Genomic DNA, 20,163 nt, shown 5'->3' with positions numbered 1-20,163 from the left:
TTAACATAAGGTTAAGTGTTTTAGTACTTCAGGGTTATAAAATACTTCAGAAGTGAGAAGGCTGCGAGCCTTCTCTCCCCAGAAAGTCAGAAACTCTTTAAAATGATGAATATTTCATTTGGTCTCTTCAAGACAGCCGATGTTTTACTTCGCTTAGGACCAATAAAGGTGAAGCATCCAACATCTCTCTTGACACAACCTCTAGATGCGAGATTTTTGAAATACGTCTCTGGCAAATGTTACACGTAAAACTTCAAAAATATATTTCACCACTGTTACTTAACAATTTTTTTCCACATGACCAATTATGCATGAGTATAATTTATCTCCTCATGGCCAAAAAACAGAAATTCAAGATATCAAGTGAAGACCTACTGTAGACCAAACTGTACAATGTCCATTAGAAAAAAAAATTCACAACAAAACAGCCTGAAAGATCTTCTTGATAATAAGAATAAGTAGTTCACTCTGCCCCATGAAGCCCAGAGAATGGCTGCAACGTAACAGCTATATGGTAACAGCCACGTAAACAGTCACTGCAAAGAATAAGTAACCTTTACTAAACAGGATTATTGTGCTTGCCTACTTGTTGCTTTGAGAGCAATAAATAGCTGCTTACTCTCAGCCAAGGAAGAAACTGCTTCATACTTGCTTTGAGAAACTATGGATGGTCTCATTCACACTCAGACTTCAGAGTCTCTCAGGAAGCAATATCAGAAGCTATATTTAAAGCACTGGCATTTCCTTTTATCAGAAACTATTCCACAGCTGAAAATTCTTATCTATTCAGTGTGTTTCCCAAGGACCCAAAGAAACCTGTTTTCTTGTACGTTAAATTAAAGCACGTTCCAGTTTGTATCCAAAATAACCAGTGTAAACATATAGTAAAACCCTTATTTTTCATAATGTATTAAAGATACAAAACCCTGGGCCATATACTCTTCAAGGACTACATGTGAATAAAGTAGTTTGCTTGTGAAGTTGAACTCCTAAAGATTTGCTAATGCCCAAAAATTGTCTTCAATTTCTCCTTGGTTTCATTAAAGAAAGGTAGTCCTTAATATACATCTGTATGGCAACTGTTGAGTCACAGCCTGAACCACTGATTGAGGCAATGACTGAGTCAGCCCTGGAAGCACAGGTGAAGACAAGACTCCATTTAAGGGCTGACTGCCCCTGAGGAAGGATCCCTTTCTGGACATCCCTCCTTTTTGTAGTTTTTCACCTTGAGCCTAGATCCTTGGATACAGGTGAGCATTTCTTCCTTGATTGTTCTTTTTCCACCATGATAATCTTTCCAGCTATAACACCTGTAAAATACCATCTTAACCACGCTATTCTTCCAATGGTACACCATCAAAATCACTTCATTCTGATCTATGGAATTTCAAGTATTTCTCTTCCAAGTTCAAACCCTGGAAAAAAACCCAACTCTTTAAAAGGACTCTCATTGGTCAGCTCACAAATAAAAATTAATAATAGTATACAGAAGAGACTTCAGTTACAACTGTGAAATAAAGAAAACAGATTTAAACTAACAGAAATTCTATGTGTACACATGTAAGGAAAATCGAAGAGGTAAAACAGGAAAATGAAATCCAGCCAACTTAGGGAAACCAAATCTCTATGAGAGAGACTACGGGTTAATCCTTGCACACTCATTTCATTCACAAAACATCTGTGCACTCAGCATGAAAACATGGTTGCTTCTAAAGTACTTGAACAGGATTCAACACATGCTACAGTAATTTTCAGTAATACACGTACAGAATTATCCGAGCAATTTCTAAATGGTTAGTGATCATCTCTGTGAAATCAAGGATGGTTGCTGTGGATGGCGGGACTGAAACAATGGCAGAATGGCAAATAAAGTGCTCATAATTAAGGACATTACTTAATAAAACAGTAAATTAAAATTAAAGGCCACCTGGCCTAACTTAGTCCCACACAGAAACAGTGGAACAAGTCAGGAAATATCAAACCTGGATGTACTCAGAACACACGTTTGTGATTAAAAAACAAAACTCCTAAGTATTACTGATTTGCCAAGGACAGAACAATTTTAATGGCAGAGCTGAGCTGACGTCTAAAATCAAAGCAGTACATTGCAATACTGGTCTAATCCTTTATCACTGTCTCCAGCCAAAGTTTCATAAGCTTTAAGAAAATTTTGTACAGATTAAATTATTAAAATTATTAAAGATGAGGATACTGATGTTGGAAAAATATTCTATAACCCAGAAGTCATTCTCAAGTGTCGTACTGCCAAACTAGTTCAAAATACAAAGCACATGTCGGGTACCTGAGTGTACCACCAAGCTCTGCATGCTTGTCTACCCAGTACTTAGGGTTTTAGCTGCCTGCACTGAACTCCTGAAGGTCAGCTCTTGTGGTACAGCAGCAGAGCAAACCACAAATAGCCTCAATGGGATTCCCTTTCTCCCTGTCATTTCACAGAATCACAGAATTGTAGGGGTTGGAAGGGACCTCTAGAGATCATTGAGGGAACACTCAGGCTCTTTCTTCGGTCCCTTCCTGAATTAGACTTCTGGTGATGCAGTGCAGGGCCCTTTAGTGGCTGCTCACTTGATTTCAGACCTTCCTTGGTCTACAGACTTATCTGGCAGCCACTGGCACCTGGCTGATCCAAGCTGTTGTTCGCAGACCTGCTCTTCTTGCATGACCATGGTTGGATTGTGGACCTTGTCAGTGAGGACACTGTCCCTACCTTCACCTGACAGTAAATCCTGGAGGCAATCTTAATGTGCAACACCATCAGTAACAACTTTGCAGATGGCACAGAGAGCATTATTTATGGAATAGGGAAAATTGATCATGTCTTGCTAAGGAAATAGTGTTTTTTTAAATTAGTGAACTAGATATTTAATTTAGAAATATATGACACCTCTTGGAAGAATTCCACAGAGATTTAAAGTAAAAAATCTTAAATAAAAGCACTTGAGAAGGACTCTAAATAGATGAGACTGAATATACATATACACTATAATTCCAACAGAGGTACTTCAACAACAATTAGCATTTTACATTTCTTTCCATATAGATTAGACCATTCGTGTTCTGGGTTAGACTTTTTCCAAAGGCAAAACATAAAGGTGTTACGAAATACCATTCAACTAAAAGAATATGACAGCCCCCATGATCTCACCAGTAAAGTCTTCATCAACAAAAACATGCAAAATAAAGTGGATCTGTATCTCTTTTGTTCATCTCTTGTCCTCTACTAGAACATCTTAAAACAGAAGTATGATGCATGGGCATCAAGGGTAGAGAATGCAGTTGATTGAAGATTTCAGTGGTATTGATGTTACATATAACTACTAAAATTTTATCTTTCCACTGCAATAACAATGTAGAAAAATATCCCCAATGTTAGAAGTCTTTACTCCACCAATACGTGCACATCAGTAGATGAAGAACCAAAACTGGGTATTATTACCTTAGCAGTACCAATAGGTGCAATTTCAACAAAGCAAAATAAAGATTTGATTTCATTATTAAATAACAAGTCTGTCCTATGCATTAAAAGAAACATTTAACTCACCTGATTGCCAACTAAAAGAAGATGTTCTCCCAACAGAAAGTCTTTTAGCATATCTTCCATTACCATCATGTGCTAGAGAAAGAAAAATATGATTTTCACTCCCGTTTTTACACTATCTAGTTTATGTATTCACTAATAACAGAAGTACACAGAACTACCAGCATCTAGGCCATATTTTATTGAACACTGTACTTAGAGCTACTCACTTTATAGCAAGAGTCTCGCAATCAATAATAGCAGAGGCAATTTAGCTGACTAAAACAATGAAACACAATCACTAACTTCACTTATGTATTTCCTTTGCTCCAATTGATTCTGGGTGTTTGATTTCCCTAAATTTACATTACTCTCAGTATTCATTCCTAATGCATTTCCTTCTTAGCCTAGATGAACGTTTGTCACGCAGTGCATAAGAACTTCTGTTTACACACATAGGACAACTTTCCAGCAACACTACTAGGAGGAAGTAAAATGTATCCTGGTAGAACAGTATAGAAACAAAACACAGGGAGAATGTGTTCACTATAAACATGGCTTGTTTTTCATTTGTTTGTTTTTTACATTAAACACCAGGTCTAAATGGTAACAAATACACTTTCCTACTGTAATTAAGCTTTAGTTTCAAAGAAAATAATAATAGGATAATATGAGAACACAAGCTCAAGTTTATGTTTCTAATAACATCTAAAGTAGATTGCCTAGATGAAGAAAAAGTATATGATGTGTATTTTACACACACGTCCAGTATTGCAAAAGGTAACACAAACAATACAAAATTCAACCACATCACGCTCCTCACAAATAATTTGTTTAAAAGGATCCAAAGGATTTATGGATTATGTGGCAATGTTGACTACTTTACTCTAGCAATAGTCTTGTATATTTCTCCACTGTACCTAGTGAAAATAGGTCATCTGAAAGTAGGTCAGACAAGCTACTTAGAGGAATGAATGTTTGTCTTTAGATTAAACATATACAGAATCAAAGTTTTTTCACAATATTGTTCTATCTCTAGTACTTAATTTTGGGAGAAAAAACAAAAACAAAAAAGAAACAAACCACAGTACCTCACAGGTAATTTCTGACTATATAGAAATATACCATTTATAACTGTGTGAAAGATATTTTAAATGTCCAAATCTCTCCAGACGGAGGCTGGGGGCAGGGGGAAGAAATTCATGTAAACAGCTTAATACAACAAAATCCTAACCAGGCATGTCAAAGGACTAATGAATACCCCATGCATAATTCAAGGGAAGACCTGAAGGCAAATCATTTACTGGTTACATTTTTTTATTATTATTATTTGGCTGCTAAAGCTGAGTACTTCCTTCTGATGTATTCTATTTTTATCCCAAATTGGACAAATATGCACACATTCTAGTTTCCCTGCAGAACTGCTTTTCTGCAAGAGATGCTACATATTGATTTTTTTCTTTATGAGGACCAAAATTTACATTGTATTAGAATGCATGCATACGTTTCAGATACAATATTTACATGAAGAAGTAGACACAACAATATTGTATGAACTTAATCCAAGCTCCACAGAGCCTGGAGACTCAAATCTATCATATCACCTAAAATCATTAACATGATGGTGCCACTTGTGAACAGAGAGCAATGTGCTGTGGTAATGTTGAATTCCACTGGGACACTTACAAGTATCTAAAGGGCAGGTGTCGAGAGAACTGGGCCAAGCTCTTTTTAGTGGTGCTCAGTCACAGCACAGGAGGCAACTGACACAAACCGGAACCCAGGAAGTTCCATATGAACATGAGAAACACTTTCCTTACTTTGAAGGTGACAGAGCACCTGGAACAGGCCTCCCAGGGAATTGTGGTGTCTCCTTCTCTGGAGATATTCAAAACCCACCTGGATTCTTTCCTGTGGAACCTGCTTAAGCAGGAGGCTGGTCTCAATGACTTCCAGACTTCCCCCCAATCCCCACAATTCTGTGATAATATCTGCTCACAGTTGTGCACATTTTTATGCAGTGTGTTCAACTGTAACTACTGAAACTACATGCAAGAAGATGGAAAACGCAATGCAGTGTTCTAGAAATGGCAACACAGAACCAGTTCTCACATGAAATGTTACTGGGGAAGATGAAGATGACTGTGATCTGTCCTCCCTGCATGGTCTGTCATCACCTTCAGTAGGTGACAATCATGTAGTAGAAAGGATAGCCTTTCTGGAAAGAAATTCCAACCAGAAAAAGATGAAAAAAATAGAACAAGAGAAGAGAGAAAAATAAATTCACAAAGGCAGGAGGCCACACCAAGATCCTGAAAGAAAAACATTTCACAAGCTCAGTGAAATATTACATTATCTCACACCAGCTATCAGGGTTCCAACAGTCACCCAGGGGGTAATTCTCTGGTTAAAGATACACTTGTCTGAGAATTTTGAGGTCTCTGTGCTAGATAGCAAAAACAGCTGCAGTATACCTACCCCTGTAAAAGGAAGGTGGGAGGGGTGGAAAAACAAACAAACAAAAACAAGTCACCAAGCCCTTTCCTGTAATTGTCTACACTAATTGCTCTTACTCTTTGCTACCATGAACTAATTACTGCCAATAACAGTAACAACTAACTAAATAACTAATTAATAACTCAAGTTCTATAAAATAAATATTTTTTATCTATATATGATTCTGTAAAATAAAAATAATGATTAACTAATGGCTGATTAATAATACTAATTACTCATCATCTAGCTTCTCAAACTTAACAGTGTTAAGGCTGTCAACCTGCAAAGCTTCCCCAGGAAAAAATTCTCTGTAAAACCCTCTTTCAAGATGAATAATCAAGCCACTGGATTTCTTGAGGAGGAGGTGGTGGATCAGGTTGCCCAGAGAAGCATCAAATCACTACAGAAAAATTTTTAGCCTAAAGAAACTATTTCAAAACTAGAACCTAAAAACTGAGTTAACATTTTATTTCATATTTGAGAACATGTACATTAATAAACATTTAACAAACTTTGTGCAAGAGAAGCCAGAGAATTCTACTTACTTGAGCATTTTCATAGAACAAAACATCAGGCACTTTCATTTTCTCACTTGGGTTATAAATTGGCATAGTCACAGATCCTATTTTCAGAATCCCATTGTTTATTTCACCTGGACATTTTTCAGGAAACAAAGAAGCACATGCATTACTTAGAGCATCCTCTAAGCGATCAATTCCCAATGCTTACAAGTGAAGATGTGCAAATTTTAAAAGGCTGTGGGTTGCTCTAAATAATTTCTAACTCAACAAAGTGAATACTTGAAAGAGTGCTTTTTAACATGTGATTGTTTTATATTGACTTTGACTTCTTACAATAAGATGTCAAAGACGTCTACTACAATAAATGACAAATAATTGATCTTATGTAAAAATATCATACAGAACATTAGGAGCAGTGACAGTTGCCTTGTTCTGTTGTTGGAATATCATTAACACTATCAGAGCACATTTCCTCATCCCACAAGGTTTCTCATTCTCTTCTTATTTTCTATCCCTGCCCCACTGGGGCTATGGTGTGGACAGGAGTGAGAGCTGAAGCTGAGAGTAGCTGCTGACTTTTCTCTTGAGTTACTTCTTTTGATAAAATTTGTGAATGCCAAAAACGTTAGCGAAAACTTGCTGAATTTATACTTGGAGGTATAACTTTCAACTACAGCTTGAAAAAGAAAAAAGTAAAAATTTCCTACATTAAAAGAACCATATATTCCTTCTCAGGAAAATAACAGCTAAGTGTAAATAATAAAATGATATGAATCTCTCTTTTCTGCCTTCTTCAAAATTATTTGTCCCTAATTTCTTAATCTGGCTGGGTTGGAACGTGAACATAGCACAGTTTCTGGGCAGATACTTTTATTTGTTCTCCTGTTATCATATACGGTTCTACCTTTATTTTTTCCTGCATGTTTCACAAAGGGGAACAGTGAAACACAATGCATCAGGATGAAAAAAAAAAAAGGTAATCAGGTAGCATCATGCAAGTGGTAATAATTCTAGTTTATTTTATAAATAAGTTTTTACATATATAAAAATACATGCAATGCAAATACAAATAAAATAATGCTTGCATGATTTGTATTATAATGTAATACTATGTATTCAACCATACATATGCGTGTATACATATGTAGGTGTTCATGCACTATTTACATGTATTCTCCACATAGTATTATTTATATTTCAGCAGTCATACATACCCAAACATATACAAATCTGTACACCTATGCAGTCACTGCAGTCATTCAGGCATTGGAAACCCTCAAACAAAATTCCATGAGCAGGGAATGCAGCAGACATTACAAAATTACCAACACACTAAGAGTATCATTACATCCTGACAGAACAAAGCCAAAGGGATGTAACTGAAGCAAACTATGTTTAGTTGTGAAGTCATTCAGTTCAGCCTTAAATGCAGAACCATCTAAGTAACATGAATAAAAGGACACAAGATGACACAGACTTACAACTGTAATCCTTCTCCTCTAGTTTCTTCATGTTATCCGGATTTGCTTCAATCCCAGAATCCTGTAGATTTTTATGTAAAGCCAATCTGGCAAGGTTTGGTAAAAATCTAAATAAAGAAATAAATAGGCAGGTCATTTCTTTAGGAAGTTTTCTTTAACATCTTCTGTATTTTCACAACATAAAATCAGTATGAAGCTTTACTTGTATCTCCAAACATCGAACGTCTATGGCCTTAATGCTCAATCTTCAGCATTTCACCTGAAGGAGAGAAGTTCAACTTCTCCCATAGGTAACTAACTACACTAATAGTTGCACACTGCTTATGAAAGGGTTCAGTGTTACAGAACATTGCAACAAAGATGCAAAGTGGAGTGAAGTAGAGCTGGAAGTCTGTAATCTTTTTCCACTGCCATTAACAGATGCAATATAGAAACAATGTTTAGTAGCAAGAACTTCTCTTGATGCTGTTCTCTTAGAGCTTTGGTCCTCAAGTGAAAGAAAAAAAACAACAAAACCATACCATTTTTAGAACTGAAATCAAAGTTTTGATTTGAACAAACAAGACATTAATAGAATTCTGTTTTGAGTGTTTTGAGACAGCAAAGTTATGTTGATAATGGTGACAAAATTTATACGATGTCATTAAACACCATCATAAAGATAAGAAAACACTACAAAGCCATTTCTACTCACCTCCTATATTTAGAAATAACAGAGAAACTATTCTGAGGAAATTAATTGCACTAGTTACTGAAATGCACTAACAGGTATCTTGCATGCTAGCAATAGACCGATAAACTCTTGAACTTCTACCAAACTAGCACTTCTACCTGGAAAGGCAGGCTTTATTAACAGCATAGTAAAGGCTTTCATCTGGATGTTGTGACAGTCGACGACAAATTCGCAATAGCTGTCGAGTAGATAAAGATGAAGCCAGGGACTGTGCCTGTCAAAAAATACAAGGTAGCTTAATTACTTGATCTCTGAGACTTCAACTGCACAAGTCAGGAAAAAAGCGTAATCCAAAAGCAATTATTTCAACTTTTCTCCTAATTCACAAGTGCTTTCTGCCTCCTGTAATGGCTGGTGCTATTGCATCTGCAATTTTTTAATTCTTTATTTGTTGCAGTACTTCACTGTCATGAAAATTATGTCATCTAAAGATGTGTTTTATGATTTCACTTGATAAGCAACGGAAAGAAAAAATATGCTGATGACTTAATTTTCTGTGCTACATGAAACCAAATACTACAGAGTACTAATAACAAGCAGGTTAGCCATTGTAAAAGCATTGATGTTGTAAAATCTAGTCTTCTTCTCACAAACTGAATATGAGCTCCACATGTAATGCTTTGGCAAAAGAGACTGGCAGGATTCACAGATGTACAAAAAACAACAGTGGGCAGAAGTAAGGAGACGGTATCACCTCTGTGCATGCATTTGGGCAGGCTATTACTGGAACACTGTGTCCCTTTCTGCTGTCCACTTGTTAAAGTAAATGCTAAAAACTGCACATTATTGAGTAAAGAGTTACAGAAGTGATTCAAAGCTTGTGAAGACCAACCTAGAACAAATACAGCATCACTGAAAGATAAACAAACAAACAGAGCCCCCCAAATAAGTGGCTATGTATTTAGATAGAGATATAAATATCGAGCAAGAAATCATTCCATAATTACCATCTACCGGATGAAGGTATCTAATACAAACAGGTTCCCTGTTTTATCAGGAAGCACACAACAATGAGTGTGATCTGATAAGTTGCATCATACTTTGTCTGTGTTAAATGAAATGTTGTAATAAGGTAATTTCAAAACATTTTAGTTTGGGTCATATAAATGATTTCTGACTATAATATAATCCTTCAACTGGTAAAAAAATTCTGAAGCTTGCCAACGAGGAAAAAGTAGAAAAAAAAACCCAGCGTGTTAGGAATTGCAGAATCTTTTTTCTCTCCTAATAACTTTCAAGCATGAGAAATGTCAAATCATCAACTCTTTCCTCTGGAAAACTAATTTCAACAAACAGACGTTATTTTGGGGGGGAAGGAAAAAAGAACAGTTCTATGAGATTGTATGTACTCCTCTCAAATGCTGAGAAGGCAAAGGGTAGTATTTTTTAGCTTAGCAATGAGCAAAAATGGTTTGGATTGGGCTAAATGCTAATACTGCTACACCTGATCCTCCTGTTTTCATTGATGGAAGACTGTGAAGCATCTTCTGAATCATCATGGTATACTACTCAGCATTACAAAGATGGTGTCATACATGATGGCTTTTCTAGTGCTATCTCAAGATCTACTCATCAGTGAGAGAAGTGAGCGCTGTATCTGCTATTTCAGCTCACTAGCCATAACTCTCACAGCCTCTGGATATCATATTCCATCTGGTAAAGTACTCTAATACAGCTGAAATGTTCTCAACCAAAGTAATTTTCTTAAGGAAAGCAATCCTCATGCCTCACAACCAAAAGGACTGCACTGATACATACTGGCAACAGAGAATACTAACGCAGTACTTTATCCATTGCACTAGGTGGGAAGAAGGAGGCAAGTCTTGCCTCTTATTTCACACCTAGACAAGTCCAATCTCCAAGGGCACAGGCAGTTTAAAGTCAAAATGATGTAACAAACAAAACAGCATATCGGTCCATAGAGGAGAAACTGTGTTGTATCCTCTGTATATTTGCAACTGGGAACTTAAGATCTTGACTAAAATCTCCTCTTTCCTTCTTACCTGGGACAGCTGTAAACTCAGAAGTAGGCTACTGTCTTTGTAATATGTATCTATGAGGCATCTAATCCAACAGGATCTAGACTGTGGTCTCTAGGTTCTATTGTAAATCAAACAAACAATTGCAATGATGCAGAACACAACCACAAGCTGAATATTCTACAGGTATTCTATTGTTCACAAAAATCACTTTAAACAATGGTTAATATGCCAAGATAATCTCTGGCTGAGCATTACTTACTCAGGCAACTCTATAAATAGCCTATAAATAGCCTATAAAATACCTTAGGCAAACATTTCTGCTCTGCACACAGGCATGCTATTCCTGACATGTCAAATGTCACTGCTCATCTACAAGAAACTTCCCTCAGTCTGCACTATGACTCACATCTTATCCAACATCATATATTTCATTTAGATATTTCACAATGCTATAGATATCCACTCGTTTGAAAACGACTATTATAATGTTCTATTCAAGCATGGTATGTCTCCAAATATGTTACAAATGATTCATTTATCAGTCTGCAATTGTCAAAGATTAGTTGTAGGGAGCTAAATACATATTAGCAACAACACTGTTCCAACGCTGTATATAGAATTCAGCCTTTTTACTCCTTTTTTTCTTGTTTTTAATCTCAGAACAGCACAAAGGCCTTTCAACAACCCTCAACTTCCTATACAGAAATGCTGTGAAACTATTGCCCATGTCAAAATGATGAAAATTAAGAGCAGATTACATTTGCATACCAGTTGAACTAGTGATTCCACCAAAATGTTTTACATTATTTACATTAAAAACATCTAGAGTGTTAGTTGCCATAGCAATGATTCCTTCTACTTTTCACCAACATTTGACTGTCTTTTTAAAAGAATTTTGTGCTTACTATGTCTGCAGAACTTATTTTTCTTGATAAGACTACTTCAACAGAAGAGCCTGTAGCAGTAACACAGCTAAAAATTCTGTAGCTTTCCCTTTCACATTCCTAATCTTTGCTGTTGCCCGCTAGCATTTTATAATGTCTGGAGAAGGCTGCAGGGTGACCTCACTGCAGCCTTTCAGCACATAAAGAGAGCCTATAAACAGGAGGGGAGTCAACTCTTTACAAGGGTAGATAATGGCAGGACAAGGGGAAACGATTTTAAGTTGAAGATTTAGGTTAGATATCAGGGGGAAGTTCTTTACTATGAGAGTGGTGAGGTGCTGGCACAGGCTGCCCAGAGAGGTTGTGGATGCCCCATCCCTGGAGGTGTTGAAGGCCAGGTTGGATGGGGCCCTGAGCAGCCTGGTCTAGTATTAGATATGGAGGTTGGTGGCCCTGCATGCAGCAAGGGGGATGGAACTTGATGATGCTTGAGGTCCCTTTCAATCCAGGCCATTATATGGCTTGGTAGTTTCCACTGCCCCTGAGATTTGGCCAATTTCCTGAAAGCTTTACTTAGTCAGATTTTAACAACGTGCAACAAAAATCAAAGAAACTACAGTATATGGTGCAGTAACTACCAGTAATCACTTCCTGGGAATTAGGCAGCCTCTAAAATCACACCATTGCTTGCTTAGTATGCCTTAGCCAGCCTCTCTGAAAACAAAGTGTCATAGTAGAAAGCAGATTTGAAACAAACAAAAAAAAAAAAACACAAGAAAACTGACTCACTGTGGTGTCATTTGTCTCCCGAAGCTTATGTGTTAATGACAACAACTGCTCCACAGCAACACTGGGTACATTTGGAATCTGCTTGAAACAAAAACAGTATTAATCTGAATGCAAGATAGATTGAAGTTCCATATACAGCTACACACAGGTACATTGCATATATGGTTGCTTTACATCACTGAAAAAGAAATACAGTTTTGACATTGTTTTTTTTATTACGTCATCATTTAATATCATGATAAGAATGCAAATTTATTCTAATACCATTAAGAGATAAATGGGTTTTGAAAATGAAGTTTCATTTGTGCTACATTCAAACATCATCGGGAACAGCAAAATATTTTCATATAGTTAAGAACAAAAAAAATCAATAAACAATTACCAGCCTAAAATATTGAACATACTTACCGTTTCTTTAATAACTTGAATTTCTTCATTCTTGCTTAAAGATCGAACATGATGAAAAAGAAACAGTGTCAGAAACTCTGGACCAAGCCACTGTTGGGTACTACTTCCAATGACAGGAGGTTCTGCTAGGACAACTATTCTGAATGAGGGGTGGATAGGAAAGATGGACCTGCCAAAAAAGTTTTCAAAAATGCATTATCTGCAGTGAATATCACATTTATTTTTTTATACTAGATGAAAATATATATATATATTATTGTATCATATCACAATACCTACTCAGATATTTGCAATGCAACTTTACTAAAAAAGACAGAAACTGCATAATATGACTTGCACTTACATAAATTGCTCCTCATTTTTCACACTGAGAATGGCATCCACTTCTCATCTGCAATATGACCTACATGCCTCAAGACAAGCAAACACCAGCAGCTAAGCTATTGTTTACTGGTTTGTATGTTTTGAAAGGACACATCTCACCAATTAGATTTTTAGAAGTGCTTTACCTAAAGCAGTATGTCTAACAGGCAAATCAAGGAGGGAGCAGGATCTACTGGTCCTGCAGTTCCTCTATTAGATTGACAGAAAGGATGACACTGTGGAGATTGGCCTAGATAATGCCAAGAGCTGGATTTAGCAACACTGATGTTCTCTGCAGCCTCTGGAAAATCACCTAGTCTCTAGGGATTGGATTAATGCACCTAACTTGATAATACCCCCGAAAGTTAGTTATACTTCATATCTCGACTCATTTTCAAGTCACCATGGGGGAAAACAGGTCCCTTTAATGGCTGCTTAAGACTTAGAAGAGTTTAATAAACACTCCACTGAGTCTTTCAATCCATGCATCCAGCTAGAAGTTCATTCTCTGATAGTGGCAGCTGCAGATGCTTCCTGGGGAAGGTACATAAGCCCTTCTGAAGTCTTATGTGAGAGATTGCTATCATCAGCCTATTTCCCTCACCCTCTTCCATTCCCATTCAAGGAATGCAAGGGCTTATCCTTATTGGCTTTGATGTTCTTTATCCAAAACTTTGTCTAATCTCTTTCTGAACTACATCATCCTATCTGCCTCTGCAGCTTCATGTAGCAAGACATCCACTATTCACTGTATAAAGCTCATATTGCAGGATTTGGTGAAAAAGTCTTAAATGCCTGTGTATTTCACTCCACTGCAGATAACAGAAGCTTACTGTGACCAATACAAGCTTAAATACAGAACTTCTAGATGCATGTGTTACAACAGTAGAAGGGCATTGCCTCTGTCTTGGGTGGTTTTGCCTTCTTCACATCTTTTGTCTATCTTACCTATATAACATCATCACATCTCTGGATTTGGAATGCACTGGTACTCATTGAACAGCACAACTACACAATTTCTAGAGGTAACAGACAGAAGAGTTGGATAAAAAGCTAGTCAAATTACGCAAGAATTGTTCTCAACAACTTTTCAGTACATTTATTAAAACAGCAGGTGTTAATTTGGAAAAAGAAGTGAAATTGAAATAGCTTATACTGTTAGATATGCCTGTTATCATGTGTGATTTTTCATGTAAGTCAGAAAATCTGAAATCAGAACATTCGGAGATCAGTGGGAAAATGACAGCATAAGTAAGAAAATCTGAAGACAGAATATGACCATTAAACACAAATTATCAAAACTGACTGTGTGGTTGGCACAGTAAAACTGTGACACACCACAGTGATTGTAGCAAACAGACTCTTGATCAAAGGTAAACACAGGGGGTGGGCATGAGTTATTCTTAGCTGAAAGCCATAAGCCTAGGAGCTACTCCCTGACTGATAAAAATAGAAATAGATGTCTGAAAACATCATATGAAAGAGGAACCAATGGTAATGTCACTGTCACTAAGCATAAACGAAGATCAGGGAACATTAGCAAACATTATCATAAAAGAAAATGTTTCCTTTACTCCCATTACTAAGGAGAAAAACAACCGCCCTTCCATAATCACCTAAATTCCAAGGACTAATGCCGGTGCTTCTGTAACACAAGAGAAGCTGGAGATGGATAACTGGGGCAAGTTAACATCAGTATGCCAGCTAGAAATTACTGATGTATCTTCTAGACTTCTTGATCCTCTAGACAACCTCCTTTAAAGGTTGTGAATGCCCTCTTCCTGGAAGCACTCAAGGCCAGGCTGGATGGGGCCTTGAGCAACCTGGTCTAGAAGGAGGTGTCCCTGCGTATAGCAGGGGGTTGGAACCAGATGATCTTAAAAGTCCCTTAAAAGAACCCAAATCATTCTATGATTCTGTGACTTGGACAGGTTACAACACCTCTGCTGTAGTTTTCCAGTTCCTAAACATGAATGAAACTATATGGCTACTTCAGAAGCCCATCGTTTGGAATGATGTTTGAAATATTAAAAAATGTCAAGCTAAGTGTATTATTAAAACAAATGCCACACATGACATGAACCTGCAATGCTGAGAAAGTTCCCTGTTTCCATGTTAGCAACTGATGAGCTTCTATGTTATTCTGAGGTATTACAGAGCAGGTGTCTAAAGGAATACAATACAGAGATACTACACGGAGGTACACTTTATAAAACAGAGATCTTTGACACCTTGTATTCTTTGCAGACAAATACCAAATAAATGCATTTTGCTAAAAACATGACACTTTTTAAATCGCTGAAACTCAAACACAGTGGGAAGATTTGGTGCTGTCGGATTAGTGGAGAGAATCCCCATTCCTTTCTCTTTCTATTAAATGTTCACTGACAACAGAGCCAGAGAGCACTCTCTTGTACTAATGTCTACATCCTTTTGACATCAGTGCTTAATTCCAACCAAGGATTACCAGCACCGTCTTTGTCAAGAGGATCAGAATGCAGTCTGCTCAGGGTGATTTTAGGGAAAGATTTTCCTTTTATCAACACATGGTTCAAAGCAACTGAAGTTTAATAAACAAATAAACAAACAAACAAATAAATAAATAAAATGCAGAATTGTATTCCTAATGCTACTCTGCAAAACCAAACTGGGCTTGGTTCTCTTTCCCTGTAGCATGGCTTCATAAATCCCACTTTCCATCAAAATTTTATGAGTTGGGAATTATTATAATATTAGGACCACAAATGACCTATTTTTTCTTTCCTAGCTGTTTTTACTGAATTTCACAATATTCTCAATTTAGCAAATTACTATATCTATAAATGCACCAAGCTGAAAAAAGAAAACAGCAAATAGAAAATTTTTCACTGTTGCAAAATTCATTTTCTGCCACATTTTATATTTCTCTCATCTATCTGCTGCCTTTCAACCTAATCATGTGGAAAATCATCCACAGTCTGCAAGGCATTAAACCTGTGCATGCATGAGTAACTTCTAGCTTCTGAACAATCCTACTACATACATCCTTCTAGGTTATCTTCTAATTGAAACTTTTCTGCTCACCATACCCAATACTTATCATGTATGTGTGAACACTGCGGAGTATATCCACTCCAACAGGTTAGAAGAATGCCTGTTAAAATAAACCAGCACTTCACTGCTTGTAAAAGCCATATGCTACCCTTACAACAACCACCTCAGTGCACTAATGGGTGACTGCATAAGAAATCCCATGCAAAATTCTTGGTAGTTGAAGACACTCTTTCTTATCTCTGAACCTGTTTGGGAAAATGAATCTTCCAGTCACCATCAGTTATTATTTCCCTCTGTGTAAAAGAACTTCAAGGACCATTAGTCGCTTCCTCAGCTTTTTTCACTCTTCTCCCCAAGTCATAAACAAAAACACCTTGTTTCCCCAAGTGGCCAAATATCATCTCACTGGGACTGTTGGCTCTCTTCACTGCACAGCAACGCTGGCACAAGAAAAGACTACAGGAAAAAGTACTCCTCGCCCACTGCTAGTTATCCAATAGGCCAAGGAGCATCCCACAGCCTAATGAGGACAAGTGTGTTGCTTGCACTTTTCAGTGCTATTAGAGCTATTACACTTATCAGTCCACAGCCTTTCTTGGGAAAATGCTAGCGGACATCACAGATACAGCAATGTAATGAAATAAACATATAACTCATTGTCAGTAATTTACATAGTTTAGAACAACAATATATTTTATTAGCTCTTATGACAGTAGTCAATCTTTAAAGCAAAATTGCAAAAAAAAAAAAAAAAAAAAAAGAAAGTAACTTATGAAAAATAGCATTCAAACCAGCAAAAATTCAAAATAATACAAGCACCAAAAAATATTTTCCCCTTAGACATTACTAATAACTCTGCCATGGTTAAAGCATTTTCACATTCTTTAGTATAATACTGTTCTCTTTCCATATACAGAGGCAAGTAATTTCCTTAGGCCATAATGTGATGTGAAAAACTATCCTTCACGATTTAACTTTAAGCATTAGATTGTACAGCATTCTCCCTTCTATTTTTGCTTTCTATTTTATTATTCATATGAATTACACAAGTTTTATAACTGTTGAAACATTAAAAATGAAAGGCACTAAAACCGTGGAAAATGACTGTATTATTTTTACTATCAAACATTTTCATATAGAAATATGAAAAGCATCTTGCTGTGTTTACAAGAAATTCTCCCTTAATAGTTCAAATTTTTCCCAGAATCTTCATGTGTTTTAAATCCTCTTACAGACTAAAGAAAGAATACAGAATTATCAGCTCATTGGTTAAGAGCAGGACTCCTTTTACCTATCGTGAAATAGTATTTTGTAAATGGAATTTGTAAACAGAATTTAGATGAAAATCTGAATTCTAGTCATCTACAGAAAAGCATGATCACTTGCCCTTTTAGATTACAAAAGATATGCTCCATCTGGAGATCTACACCCAAGTCTAGGGCACCCAGATCAAGAAAGCTGTGGAGCTGGGGTCCAGAGGAGGCCATGAAGATGATCAGAGGACTGGAACAACATTACTTTGAAGGCTGAGGCTGAAGAAACTGAACTTGTTCTGTCTGGAGTAGAGAAAGCTGCAGAGACCCTCACTGCAGCCTTCTAATGCTTAAATGGAGCTTATAAACAGAAGGGAAATCAACTTTCTAATGGGTAGACTGTGATAGGACAAGGGGAAATGGTTTTAAATTAAAAGAGGAAAGATTTACATTGTCAGGGGGAAATTTTTCACTGAGAGCATGCTGAGACACTGACATAAACTGCCCAGAGAGGTTGTGGGTGCTCCATCCCTGGAGCTGTTCAAGATCAGGTTGGATGAGGCTCTGGGTATCATGACCTAGTGCCTGGTTTAGTGGTTGGCAATTCTGCCTGCAGCAGGGATGTGGGAACTGGATGATCTTTAAGGTTCCTTTCAACCCAAGCCATTCTACAATTCTATAATATGATTATATATATATTTTATATGTATCTTACAACAGCACCTGTCCACCTCATTAGTGAGTTTTAAATGAAGGCAATACAGAGGAACAGTTAGGGTTTTTTTTTTATTATTATTTCATGAATGACTAGAAGCACTGCAGAAGAAACTTCAAGCCACATTTTGAATAGTCACTACAATCAAGAACACTCATGAACAAAAGCTGACCATGACTTAAAAAAAAAAAAAAAAAAGAAAGAAAAAGAGAGAATATCTACCTCATCTACTTGGTTTTTCCTGAAGACAGGAATAAGCTATCAGTTCTTCTTCATCACAGCCGCCTTCTAGTCTCCATCTCATGTTCTTATTCACATTCTGAAGACAGTCCTGCCCTCTCCCAGTCTAATAATTTCCTAATGAAGCATTTGTTTCTTCCCTTCAAATTCTGGTCCTTCAGAAATATTCCTTTTTATCTTGTTCTTTCATTTCCCTTCAGATACTTCATTCAGGCCCCATTTGACTGCTTAGAGACTTAAAACTGTCATGTGCTTCCCACTGCATCACTGATATGCCTCTCAATATGTGCTTTCCTCTTCTACCATTTCCCATAAGAACTACATTAATATGTGAGATTGGGTAGATAATTAAAAGGCTAAGAACAAAGCAAAAATTTAATTTCACTAACTGTATAATATGAATCTTAGGTTCCAATTTAATGTATATTGATTTCCAATATACAAATGAAAACTGAAGCCTCGGAATTAGTAAGATTTAGGAGAAAAAAAAAAAAAGATAAAAAGAAAATAAAATAATCCTGTTTTAAATAAAACTTGAACCTGCTTTCTATAGGGAACTTTCATTTTGGAAAACTAACAGTAGCCTTCACATGTCACTCAGCAAATACCAGATTAAGTCCCTGCAGAAATAAGAATGCATATTCTGCAGGCCTTTCAAAGAGCAACTACACTGAAATTACTTTAGTTAAACTCAGAAAATCAGAATAAATGAAGCTCAATGCCTGGCTTTATTTAGACATGATTTAGAAGCAAGAGTTGTCCTAGATGATCTGTTAAAATAAAACTCAAGTTACAGTGTACTGTGCGCTCCCTTCATAAAACAGTCTATGCAGGTGAATGATGGATGGCTCGCACCTACACTGTGATTAAATCAGCTGTCAGTAGTGAGATAACATTGGATGAGAAGCTGTCTGGGAAGAACACCTAGTTCTGCATAGCCATTCTGCAACACTGTAAGGTACTGGAGATTACAGTGACAGGTCACTGCTGTTGAAAAGGAAGAAGAACAGTGAGGAAAGCAGTACTGGAATCAAAGAACAACTAGCGACATAATAACTGGGAGACAGTGAAAGGTAAACCAAAAAGTTCAAGATGAGGACCTGGAACATCTCCAGCTTCTCAAGGGGTGACCAAAACAGCACCCTATGAACAGATGAGTGGCCCACTGACACTGAAGAAGACCATATCAAAACCAAAGAAGCTGGCAGATTTTTATACTAATTTACCTTAACTTCCTCTGACTGAGCCAATACAGCAAAAAGTTGAAATAGGGCTAGATTGAACATTTCACCCAGAAGGTGGATGTCTCAGCACTTCCTCACAAAGTAGCAAGGATTTTCAGCTGTAACCAAGGTGGTGCTAAAAGCTCACAATGAGCTTCCAGATATGAGAGAACCCATGTGGTGGGATGGGATTTTTTTGTTTACTTTTTATAAGATCAAACACTGGTCAGGATTGTTGTAAGAGACACCCTTCATTTAGGGTAAAAGCCATTGTCAATCAAGTAGAACATTCAGTGCTTAAAATTCACAATAAGCTCTCTATTGCAAAATATTGAAGTGGCTAGATGAAAGCCATGCATTGTGATCTGAAGGCAAAAGGGACACTCTTCTGAGGAAAACCAAAAAAGACTTTTGGTGCTTCCAAAGCAGTCAAAAGCAGGGCAACATGATTAACTAGATTTTATACTGAAGTACAAAATTGAATGTGAAGTCAGAATACAATCT

At 36.9% G+C, this 20,163-nt stretch overlaps 1 protein-coding gene across 1 annotated transcript in view; it reads right to left on the bottom strand.

The window, feature by feature from the left end:
• The window catches only part of VWA8 (von Willebrand factor A domain containing 8), a 180,512-nt gene that overhangs the window by 98,984 nt on the left and 61,365 nt on the right, over nucleotides 1-20,163 (bottom strand). The window contains exons 15-20 of the mRNA XM_042866426.1: nucleotides 12,833-13,001; nucleotides 12,425-12,502; nucleotides 8,868-8,983; nucleotides 8,037-8,143; nucleotides 6,580-6,686; nucleotides 3,563-3,634 (exon numbers count right to left, since the gene is read on the bottom strand). Of these exons, the coding sequence (XP_042722360.1) occupies nucleotides 3,563-3,634; nucleotides 6,580-6,686; nucleotides 8,037-8,143; nucleotides 8,868-8,983; nucleotides 12,425-12,502; nucleotides 12,833-13,001 (649 nt within the window). The remainder of the gene's footprint in view (nucleotides 1-3,562; nucleotides 3,635-6,579; nucleotides 6,687-8,036; nucleotides 8,144-8,867; nucleotides 8,984-12,424; nucleotides 12,503-12,832; nucleotides 13,002-20,163) is intronic.

The sequence above is a fragment of the Lagopus leucura genome, unplaced genomic scaffold (assembly GCF_019238085.1).
Source record: "Lagopus leucura isolate 7727_CA_CO unplaced genomic scaffold, USGS_WTPT01 Super-Scaffold_100001, whole genome shotgun sequence".
Classification (NCBI taxonomy): Eukaryota; Metazoa; Chordata; class Aves; order Galliformes; family Phasianidae; genus Lagopus; species Lagopus leucura.
Note: the sequence above shows the minus strand (reverse complement) of the source record. Positions and strands in the feature narration are given on the sequence as shown.